The sequence below is a fragment of the Pyrgilauda ruficollis genome, unplaced genomic scaffold (genome assembly GCF_017590135.1).
Source record: "Pyrgilauda ruficollis isolate IOZ18807 unplaced genomic scaffold, ASM1759013v1 scaffold346, whole genome shotgun sequence".
NCBI classification, from domain to species: domain Eukaryota; kingdom Metazoa; phylum Chordata; class Aves; order Passeriformes; family Passeridae; genus Pyrgilauda; species Pyrgilauda ruficollis.
In genome coordinates, this window is record NW_024524890.1 from 64,696 (window position 1) to 76,256 (window position 11,561).

General features: G+C 35.1%; 1 protein-coding gene across 2 annotated transcripts in view; it reads left to right on the forward strand.

Moving 5' to 3' along the window:
* Positions 1-10,152, forward strand: part of FBXL17 (F-box and leucine rich repeat protein 17) — a 32,696-nt gene extending 22,544 nt beyond the window's left edge. The window contains exons 5-6 of one of the 2 annotated variants that reach the window (XM_041475263.1): positions 9,586-9,656; positions 10,015-10,152. In XM_041475263.1, the coding sequence (XP_041331197.1) occupies positions 9,586-9,639 (54 nt within the window). In that variant the 3' untranslated portion in view covers positions 9,640-9,656; positions 10,015-10,152. Of the gene's footprint in view, positions 1-2,970; positions 3,073-9,585; positions 9,657-10,014 lie in introns of those variants that run through there. The other variant, XM_041475262.1, reaches the window with a different exon arrangement.
* Positions 10,153-11,561: the final 1,409 nt, after the last annotated feature.

Genomic DNA, 11,561 nt, shown 5'->3' on the forward strand with positions numbered 1-11,561 from the left:
GATGGTTGAGTTTTCATATAGGCTTGCCTCACACTAATGGATTTTACACTTCAAAAACACATCTAGGCAGAGGCAACCATCAGCTAAATAATGCCTTTGTGAGTGTTACTTTGCAGTAAAATGTGTATGGATCAGGCAGCACAGTTCAATTGCTTCGTCTGTTGCTAAGTAACTCTGTTATCAGACTGCTGGGCAGAAGCAGAGAAAGGAGAATTTATGTTCTGATTGTTGAATATGCTAGACATTTCACAGAAAAATAGACCCTTTCCTGTCTTTGGAGTGCTGATTATGTCATGGTAGTAATCAAAAGCTGCAATTAATAAATGGGACAAAGGACATAGGAGGAAAAAGTTAATGTCGCATGGCTAACTCAACAACAGAAGGCTGTTGTTATTTGCATAACTGTTTGGGATTTGTATCTCTTCAAAACATGTTTATTTATCCTCTGTCCTTTGAATGACAGAAAATTATATGCTGAGCCTCTTCTCTGAAACATACTGGCTGAATTGGGAACCTAGTGAAAAAAAAACCAAACAAAAAACCCCAACTTTGTAGGACTTAAGATGTGTGCCACTGTGTTGTCTCTCTTGATCTGCCCCCAAGCAGTCTGATGAACTGAACAATTGAATAATCTCACAGAATTTCAGTGTAAATGGAAGAACAGATTATAGCTCTGTCCAGACAAAACTAGAAAACTTCTTAATTCCTTGTCTGAATTTAGTTGAACTTCTTATTTTATGGTTGTGACTGGTATGGTGTGCTGTAACTTCTGTTTTTGCATCATGTGAATGTTCAATGTGAATGAAGCCGGTGGAAGATGGATGGGTTAATTTCATTATTATCTTTGTACCAGTTGCTCTTTTGAACTTTTCCACCTGACACAAAGAGTACCTAGCTTAGGTGCAAAGCCAGTGCACTGTTGCGCACTAACGTGTAGTATTCTAGCTGAGACACAGATTGGGTGGTATTTCACCTGATTGGCTTTTATTGCAATAGAAGGGTGAAGTCCTAAAATATTTTAAAGGTTTTGTGAGATGCAGGACTCAGTTACTACAATGCACCCAAATGAAAGGGTTATCTCCAGAAGCTTTTGTACAAGCTGTCTCTTTTCCTTTTTTCAAATAGAGGAGATCTAGATTTAGGAGCTCAATGTAGAGCTGGAGAAAACCCTTCTCCACTTAACTAAATTGATTTTGTAGACCAATTTATTTTTTAATTACTTTTCCTTAGCTGGGTAACTTAATGGCTATAATTATGATACAGTTGTTGATGAAACTTAACCAGGTGGTTGTTACAAGTTCATTCCTTCCTATTCCACCTAGTGTCTGTGGATTTTTTGTGGTGAACTAGATATGGGTAATGAGAGAGACCTTTTAAAGATAAAGCAAGGTCGAGTTTTAGATACTGTAAGAGAATGTCAATATTCCTAGTTCTATAATTTGTTCCCTTGCTGTCTTTTCTCTTTTACAAGCTCATTTAAGAGTGGATGAGCTAGTATAGTAGCTGCTATGGCAGCATTTCTCCTTTCCAATAAAATGAGGTTGTGAAGTGGATCCTTAAAGGCAAATAATATGTTTGATGGTTCCCAAATATGTTCATTAAGACAGTTAGAATATAACTTGACTGTGTTTCTATTTCTTTGTTAGACTCTTGAGTCTTCAAGTACAAGATGACCAAGTTTTGGCCCAGTTTGCAATATAGTTGATATGTGATGACACTTTTTAGGTACATATTTTACAGGTGACTATTTAGCAGTTTTTTAAGGTGGGTATTCTGTAAGTGTTCTGCTTACCTTTGCAGTTTGCAGCAGACAAGTGTTTAAATTCAAGTTAACTATGGTGCTATGTTTGATAGAATCTACAATGCCTAAGATATGTGAAAAATATGCTTTAGTTTCAGTAAATAATTAAGATAGACTAAACAGAATATTACAGTTTTGTCACACAATTAAACAGTTAACATATACTTTTACAGCATTGACTAGAATCAACTTAGTATAAAATGCATAATAAAAAATAAACGTAATTATATTTTCTGAATAAAAAGTATTGTGTAAGCTGATAAATTTATTTTTGTCTTTTAATGATATTCCCCTCCCCAGTTCTGTTTTTACTTTGGGAACCATTTCCCTTCGTGCTTCGTACTTCTCATCTACAAAACACTTAATTCATCATTGTACCTTGTGTCACAAACATTGAGAGGAAAGAGTATTTTGCTTTGAGTTTAGCCCAAGCAAATTGCTTTAGGAAGAAAGTATTATAAGGCATATAACCTGTCAAATGAAAGAAATGTTTTGGGAAAAATATTCCAAAAAAATGTAATTTCCCTCTCCTTTTTCCATCCCCCACAATATATTCCATATGCTATTTCTCTTCTTACATGCAGTTGCTTAAAACTGTTCTTCTACTTGAAGAAATTTGAGAAAAAACATTGATTTCCTATGTTTCTACAGGCATACTTTCCCAAAATACTTTTGAACCACTTTATATCATTATCTGAGGTTTTGAAAATTACTATAGTTGTTCCAGACTTTCCCCTTCAATTAGTATTTTTACAATTAAACCCCCATATTCAGAAGGACCCCATTTCTGGTTTTCTTTGCAGACACAGGCACCTCCTTCTCCTTCAGTCGTGACCTAGGTTTTCCTGCAGCAGAATCTCAGACACTGGATTTATAAAAATAACAGGTTTAATAGAGATACAGCATCAGGTCAGTGAAGGCTGAATACTTTCAAAGAGACCCAGAACAAAAAAAAACCCAGGCAATTATACCCTTATGACTTATGCCTCCACCTCTCACACACTCTTCTCATGCCTTGATCTAATGGTGATTTTTGGTTTGTGGTCTTCTAGCACTTTCCTGGTTTCTTTCTCCATGTCCACCACACAGGCAGGCCCTTGATTTCTTGTCTCATTGAGTTACAGTTTCTGCTGACAACTGTAGCCTCCTTATTTTCTGGTTTTTTTCAGGTGCACCTGCACACTGGCAGAGGATGGAAAGCTAAAAAATCACTAGTCTTAATATAATACACATTGCCTAGCAACAACCGAAACATCACTATGTTATCAATATTCTTGTCATACTAAAACTAAAACACAGCACTGTACCAGTTCCTAGGAAGATGACTAAGCAAATTAGTTTATCTGGCTGAAAGCATCTCTAGGTCTAAGTTCACAGCTTCTGGCCTAAGGCTTCAGCAAATCCAGCTACTGATGCTAAGCAAGCAACACACTGAATCTCACAGCTTTGTAACTTCATGTAGCTCATCCTACTCAGGACTTGTTTATGCTGAATAACTAGCATCTCTCAATAACTAGTTACTTGCTGAAAGTTTATATGCATATTCAGGAAGACTGTGAAGTCATGGAATGGTTTGGGTTGAAAGGGACCTTAAAGAGGTCTGGTCCCTACCCCACTACTACTACACCAGTAGGCCAGGTAGCTCAAAACCCCATGCAACCTGTCCCCTTCCAGGCATGGGGCAGCATTTCTGGATAACCTGTGAGGTCCAGTGCCTCACACCCCCACACTAAAGGACTCTGTACATACTGAGATGGATTTCTTTCTTGTGTACACTGTATATCATAGCTTCGGATAATGATGTTTCATCTTCTGTCAAATACTAAATTAGAGATTTCTGAAGCAAAACCTTGTGCAGATGGCATGCTGGTAGTATGCACTAGTAATGATGAATTTCCTCTTGTATTTTAGTTTCTCAAACAGTTTACATACACATCAGAACCACCTAATGGACCATAAAAGTAAGGTTCAGCATTTTAAAAAAGCGTTTAACAGCTATACTGATACTAAGATGAGGTGTAGGAAGTCATGCTTTCATAAGAACTACATGAGACATCTGTCTGGTAGTAAAAATGCTGTGGAAAAGTTTGTCTTTTGACAAGCTCTTCTGAAACATTTACTTTATTAATTTTTTTAGCAACATAAAATGATTCTGTCAGTTTCTTAGAAACCTAACTTACAGAACCTTATTCCTTAGAATTCAGTTTTTTTTGTCTTTTGTCTTTTTTTGTTCCATCTGTTGCATTTTGTCCTGGGCAGTTTCTCTAATACTATTCCTGCAGGTGAAACGTTTATGCCAAGTTTCATGTTAACAGAAGGGAAAAAGAGAAAACTTGTGTACATGTGCATAAATCAGCTACATGTATCTTCTGTAAAGGCATTATAACCACAATGCAGACTTCAATTTTCAATATAACTTTCTGTAAGTGCTATGTCAGTAAACACAGTGAAGTGTTGTCACCCTTAGGTGGCGGCATTGGCTTTGTAGTGGTGACGAGCTCCCGGCCCGAGCTGTGGGGAATTGCCAATGCATGGCAGATAATTTCTGAGTATTGTGCTAGTTCCACAGACACTGTGTTCCCCTCAGCTGCTAGGATTGCTATCAGAGTAATTCTTAAGTGGCTCAATAAGGTCAGCTGTATGGTTTCACCACTTTCTGCTTCTTTTCTATTGTTTCTTTTTAGACAGGTACTGCATTTTGATGTTGTGAGTTGCTTGGCATGTACAATGTGTGTGTACACATTTAAAAGCCACAAACAGCTGGAGTTGTAATCTGTATTGCTGAATTAATTATACTTTTTGACTACTTTCAGATCACCTGTGGTTGATTTATGACTGTACCTACTCTACTGTTTAAAAAACTTCCAGTTTTGTTATTGGTAAAAATTAGGCATTATACCACTTGAAGCATTTCTTTGGGCTGTAATTTACTACTTTTAATAAACATTCTATGTATAAAAGTGTGTACTACATACGCTGTAGATTAATACAATGACAAAGAAGGGAGTGATGGAATGAAAGTGTGGAAAAGTGTCTGGTACAAGACTTTCTTCTACTGTTTGGTCAGCATTATAAGGTGATTTTTCATTTGATACTTGCAGATGATGTATTTAGCATATAATTTTAATAAAGGTTAAATGCATTTATTTATACATTCAAATGACATCTTTTTATGCTTGTGCATTAATGGCTTGCATGTTAGTGTTGTACATTAAACTTAGGAAAAACTGTAACAAATAATGTTCTCAGTGTTGAAGCTTATGATACTGAAAGTCCACATGGATGGAAATAATGCAAAAATCCTAAATGGAATATACAAGAAAATTTCAGGAAGTTGTGACTTTTAAATTTTGAGTTAGAATATAGGCACTTCTGCTTTTTTGTTTCTTTTGTGTGTTTTTTTGGCTGTTTTTGTTGTTGAATAAGTTATTTGAACTTTTAAGTAAAAACTTGATGACCAGGAATTGGTTGTGGGATATGGAGCCTTTTCAGTTGTTTGAAATATCCATATTTAGTTGTCCTTTGGGATCACTGCTATTGCAGTACTTTAGTCACAAACCAAAATCCATGATACTAGAGTGAAAAATTCTTCCACTGAAATTTAGGCTACTAGATATTAAACTTACCTAAATGGACCTGAAATTTCTGTAGTTTGTTTGTTTTCTTGTTGGGGTTTTTGTTTATTTGTTTTAATCTGGTGGTATCTTGTGCCAAAGAGAGCACTGGCAAACTCCAGATTAACCATTTGTAGGTTCTTCATCTGTTAAGTTGGTATCTTGACTCATGTTGTACTTTGTAAGATTCTTCAGCTATTCACTAAGGATAGTAATAAATCAAAACTGATAATATTTCTCCCAGTGAGCTCTGATACTTACTGAAAGAGATCATAAGTATGATACTGTGAAGCAAATCCCTTAAAACTGTCAGTATCGTTATTTTAAAATAGTAGTAATTTGCATCAATCAAAGGTAATACAAATACGTTTTTATTTGTATACGGCAGAGACAAGATTATGTAAAAGTAATGAATGACACGCAAGCATCTTTGTTTATATAATTTATTTCTAGCAAATTCCAGTTGAACTTTTTTATCTTTATGAAGCTAGAGGAATGAACTTGTCAAATTGCTGAAGCTGTGGAAAAACACACACTTTTGTTACCCAGAGAACTTCACTGTAACTTACATAGGTTACAGTTTTCAGTATGAGAGGTCAGATCATTAGGGTACAAGTTCTACAAATGTCTGCATTCCCTCTTCTCATCTTTCTGTAGTGACCAGTGCCTGGGAGCACGTATATAAATGTGTGTTCTCTGTGGGTATCTGGAGGTGCTTTTCCAGGTAGTTGTATTGTCCAAAATGCTACACTGTTGGTAAATGATGTTACTGGGCAAATTGAATAGTCACGGAAATTGAACTGCTGAAATCATCCTAAATACTGTCTTTTCTGAGTCAAGGTTAAATTCTTTAGAGTTTTAAACTGCAATATCAGTACCCCTGGTGGGTCAATTTTTACATTTATACTTGGATTTACACTTAAATTGCAGTTTTATCATTCATACTTTATGCACTTTCATCCTAGGAATTACAGCATTATTTATTTTAGAATTTGCTATGGCCTTTCAACTGTCGTTGTTTTTTTAATCCAGAATGATAATGTTTAAAAAACCGTGTTTGTCTGAACTTTAGGTATAGGTACTGTTGTAGTTATTGTAGCAAATTTTGAACATCCTAGTCTGCTTTTTAGAATTGTGTGTAGCTTTTCCCCAGTATTTTTAAGAGTCCTTAGCTTAGTGTTCCTCTTTTTCCTTGTTTTGTATAGTTTGGTTTTTTAAATTAATTTTTTTAATTAATATTTTTCAGTAATAACTATTAAAAGTTCTGTTGTATCTGAGGCTTTCCCTAAAAATTGTCTTGCTGGGGTGATCCTCAGACACCAACTTGTGTTGGTATGATTGTCTCCATTTGATCTTCTTGTTCTGTTGCATGCAAATGTGGTTTGTTCAGGGTTTTTTTTTTTTTTTTTTTGTATGTCTCTCTGGGAATTGTACATATTCTGTTGTTATGCAATTGAATTACAGTTTTCTAAAACAGCAAAATTATTTTTAAGTCTTTCAAGTTTTTGTGAGATATATACATATATTTATATATATATATATACACATATATATGTGTGTGTGTATATCTGTCTATTCTCACCGTTACCCTACTGATTCTCCTCCCCATCCCACTGTGGGTAATGAGCTGCTGCCTGAGGGCCTGAGGTTAAACCACAGCAATGGAGAAGATTGTGCTGGTGTTCCCTCTCCTACCACCTTGGTAAAATTACAAGTATGCTTTAAGAATATTTTCTATCTGAAACATTAAAATGTAAATTAGAAAAAGAAATCTAGATTACAAAATAATGAAAAATATCAAATATGATTGGGAAGTAGTTATTTTTAAATATTGTTCTTCTTGAACATAGAGAAAAACAAACAAAATACCTCCAAGGGTAAAGTTTTCATAAAGTATTTTTATTTTCCTCACTCCCAAAAGAAAAAACTACTGGATTTGGAAATGGGTCAATGGGCTCACTTTGTTGTGGGTGAGTGTGCATTGCCAGCAGAAGTTTTCCAGAAGACTTGCTGGAACTGCTTCCAAGGGCTGCCTTTTTTCAGTAGTGATCAGATGGGGTGCTGCTGTTGGAGGCATAGCTGTGCCTCTGCCATGGTCTCCCTCATTAACACATGAGCTGCATGCCCAGAGGATTTGTTGCTAGGCCTTGTGTGTCTGATGATGTCACCCTGCTAATGCTGTCTGTGGTTTTGTGCCAGAGATACATCCGTACAGTTCACCACTGTCGGGCTTTGCAGCAAGGTGTAGGTGTGACAAAAGAGGTGTTTGCTTTGCATAAAATGTCAGCTTTGCAAGACTCTTCATCTGCACAATTCTCTTTTATTGTATTTCCCATTCTGTTCATGTTTGGAGACTTTAGAGTTTTTAAAAGATGCTTTTATAAAAGCAATTTTATAGTTTTCTTTAAAGTAGTCTTGATGTTTTTTAGTATCTTTTTTGATTTGCTGTTTTAAACATGTGAAAATGAAAGTTGTTGGTCACACTGAAGTTATTGGATTGTTTTGGTAGGAGATGGAGTGTTTGCTGTTAATCTTGTGCAGTTTCTTGAAAATACAGGGAATTACTCAGTTATGTAGAGAATATTTATATTGTATAACATGAGTGAGAGATTTGTGATTGCATTCTTGAAATTGGATGATTTCAGCTACTACATAAGGCTGTTTAAATGTATTTGTTATTTCAGAAAGATGGGAATTTCTAGAATGAAATAGTAGTTGATAATTTCTGTGGTTTTAGGCATTTCTGAAAATGCCTTAATGGTGCACACTTCAAAAATTTATACTTTATAGGTTTCAGAACAGCTCTATCTTGTACTGTTTTCCTTCGCTTTTAGTACATCTCTTGCATCTCAGACTACCTTAGAAAATTTATTCTTCCTATAAAGCTCATTCTTGAGCTAATGTGCTAAATGTCTCTTAGCACTGTACAGTGTAAAACACTGTGCTGTTACTGTTGCTCCTAGACTACAATTTCTCCAGGTTTTGAAGTATTTGCAACAAAAATTCAGGAAGTTTTGGAGTGCTTTTAATGAGATAGTAGTAGTGTCGGTGTTTGCCGTATCTTGTAGATGTTCTGTGTTTGCCGTATCTTGTAGATGTTCTGTGCTTTTTTGCTTTTCTTTTTTAGTCTTGCTTGGGAAAGGTGTTACAAATAAACTGTTACAGAAGGATTGCTACAGCTGACCTTTTGTATTTTTCAATTGTGATACTAGTCCTCTGTGAAATGATGTGAAACTGCAGTGCCTGTAGAGATAAGTGGTTGATGTTATTTTTTTTTGTTAGGAGAAAAGCTATGTGGACAGTGAATTTTAAACTTGAATGGCATTACTTTCTTACTAGTTCTATTATACAAATGGAAAACTGGGAGGACAATCATCCTTTGGCGGAAGTAGATTTTTGTAAATTCTAGTGATTTTGTAAATTCAAGCAAAATTCTTGATTTTGTAAATTCAAGCAAAATTCTGGTAGGATTGTCACATCCTGTGAAGGCCACTACCTGCCTCCTCTATATGCTTCATTCTGTGGTGGCAGAAGTTACCTGGAAATTCCAAACTTCTCTGAAGGTATTCCTGCCAAAGTATTCCTACATACTTTGGTAGTGGCCTAGCTGTTGTTTTCATGCAGGTTGTGCTGCATTACAACATAAACTCCGGTAGATCATTGTTTTCCTGTCCTATAAAGCACTGTGTCTGGGACTGAAAAGTATTATAGAAATGGGATATCCTGGATTTTCATGGTGAGATACTGGTGGTTTAGTTCATTGGCTTGTGCTTTTACACGGCAATAGTGATTCTTGGACTGTAGAAAGAGACATAATATATTTGTGAAGTGACACCCTCCCAAAATAAAATTTGGGTGAGGTAATGCAAAAAGCTGCTATGCTAAGTTCTTTGTTTTTATTCCTAGCTTTGGCTTAGCTAGAATTTCCTCCAGTCTTGTGAAAATGATGATAGTGCAGTTTCTACATTAAAGTAGGCACAAGTCGAATATTAAAACAAATATTTTAAGCTCCTGCTCTCAAGCTACAATTATTTGTAAGGAAAATTTCAAGTATGTTTTAATTAAGAAGTATATCCAGATGCCTATTTTTGATTATTTTTGTAAATTTAAAGCTATTTACTTAATGCATAGAAATGTGGTGACACTAATTCAATCATTTGTAATGTCTAGGTATTTTTGTGTCTGCAGAACAATGTCTACTTGCCATTTAGCAAGAGATTTTAAGTTTGAAGATGGACAAGGTAATAGAAGGTGATTAAAGATACTAAATGTGAACTAAAGACAGTTGAAAACTGGGTGGTTTTTGTGGTATAAGCACTTTTGATCTGAAGAATATCTCTCTAAATGCAAACTTATTTAGATGCTACTAGCTGTACAGAAATTTTGCAGTGCAATATGTATATAAATGCTCCACCATTTTTAGCATGCTATTTGAAGAAAAAGAATTTAAATCTTTTATTCTGTAATATTATCTGGCTTATATTTTCAAACAATATTTGCAAGTAAAAACGTAATATTTTTGTCCAGCAGTTAAAAAAAATTAATACATTAGTCTTAAATTAAACATGTTTCATGTCTTTCTGTGTCTGGTCTTTTTAGGAAATGCTGCTTTGAAAGAAGTCAAACTTCAATGCATAATAAAAGGCAGCAGGCAGATCAAATATTTAGGTACTGTGGATTATGAATGTGTGCCTCAATAAATTGTTCTTTCAATCTGGTAATTCTGTTAAAGACGTTATTCTATATGTATCAAGTCTGCCATGTATGAAGTGGTGTGCTAGGGCTGTGTTTACTAGGACAGGCACCTTCTACAACAGTTAGTCTCTATCACAGGAGACTGCGCCCCTCTTTCATCTATATAATTCTCTAGGCATATTTGTTCCTGGCAGATTTGGCTATCTTAAAAGTAGTGTTCAATTTTTTTTCAGGTAACACTGCAAATTATTTTCTTTGCTTAACATAGTAGGTGGAATTATTACTGTTTTTACTGGTTAACCTGTTTGTATTCAGAAGGCATATGATTATGGTTTTCTTGATTTTTTCTGACTTGTTTTCTTGTCTTGCAGAGAAGACAGGCCCTGAATATAAGGAGTGATTACTAATGTTGTACATCACAAAGTCAACATTTTTGTAAAAGCAGCTGTTGTTACCGAAAACAAATATTATTGGAGAATTGCCAATTAATTTCATATTGCAGTCACTGCAGTTTGTAGTACTTGCATAAGTGTAGCATTACAATTTCCATTTTCCTCACATTTTCAGTTGCATATAGCTTTCCCTTGATTTTTACTTTAGACAGAAATTCTCCTTCTAGCTAGGGAGAATATGTATGTGTCAATCTTTCATTTAGAGAAATTCTCATTTTTCACAAAAAAATTAAGAGATCTCTATGAATATCTCCTTATGAATCCTTAAAATTCAGGTTTTTTTCTACACTAGTTAACAGAGGAACCCACAGCAGTATGACAGATGTGCTTTCGCTGTTTTATGATCCTTTAAAAAATACAGCTTGCCTATGTTCAAACTCAGGTTTGAAGAGAAACATTTTTATTTTCTGTATATACATGTCATCTATGATAAAGACAATTTATTTTATAATTTATGGATTACTTGGATGGATGTAGAGCAGTATGATGTGACTTGGCACAGGATGAACATTTTCTATTCAGAAACAGAAAGTACCAGGGCTACCTGGTACTTCTTTCATTACATGCTATGGTCTGCTCTAGGTGTAGGATCAAATAAAAGCAGACAATGGTGGTTTTTGTGTTGTCTTGTCGTGGTTTACTTTTGCACATCTATGCTTTATTTCTTGGTGGTTTTATGAGAGGAACATCGGAAAATAAGGAAAGCTCTTGACTCTCTTCCGTCTTGTCTGAGAGGCTTTCCATCCCTGTGGTAAAATCAGTGGGTGGCATTGATATTTTTTTGGCAGCTTTAACTAATATATCTAGATTTTGTCTTGGAAAAACAAAAATTAAGTTCCTTGGTGATGGGTTTTGGGTGGAATTTTTTGCTTGTTTGCTTTTGAGTATTGGGGGTTTTTATGATCATTTGGAGAATATGGTTTGGGGATTAAAGAAAGTGAGAATTCAGGAAAAGCCTTGCTGCTGAAATCTGCAAGATGATTAAAAAAACTTGCTTTC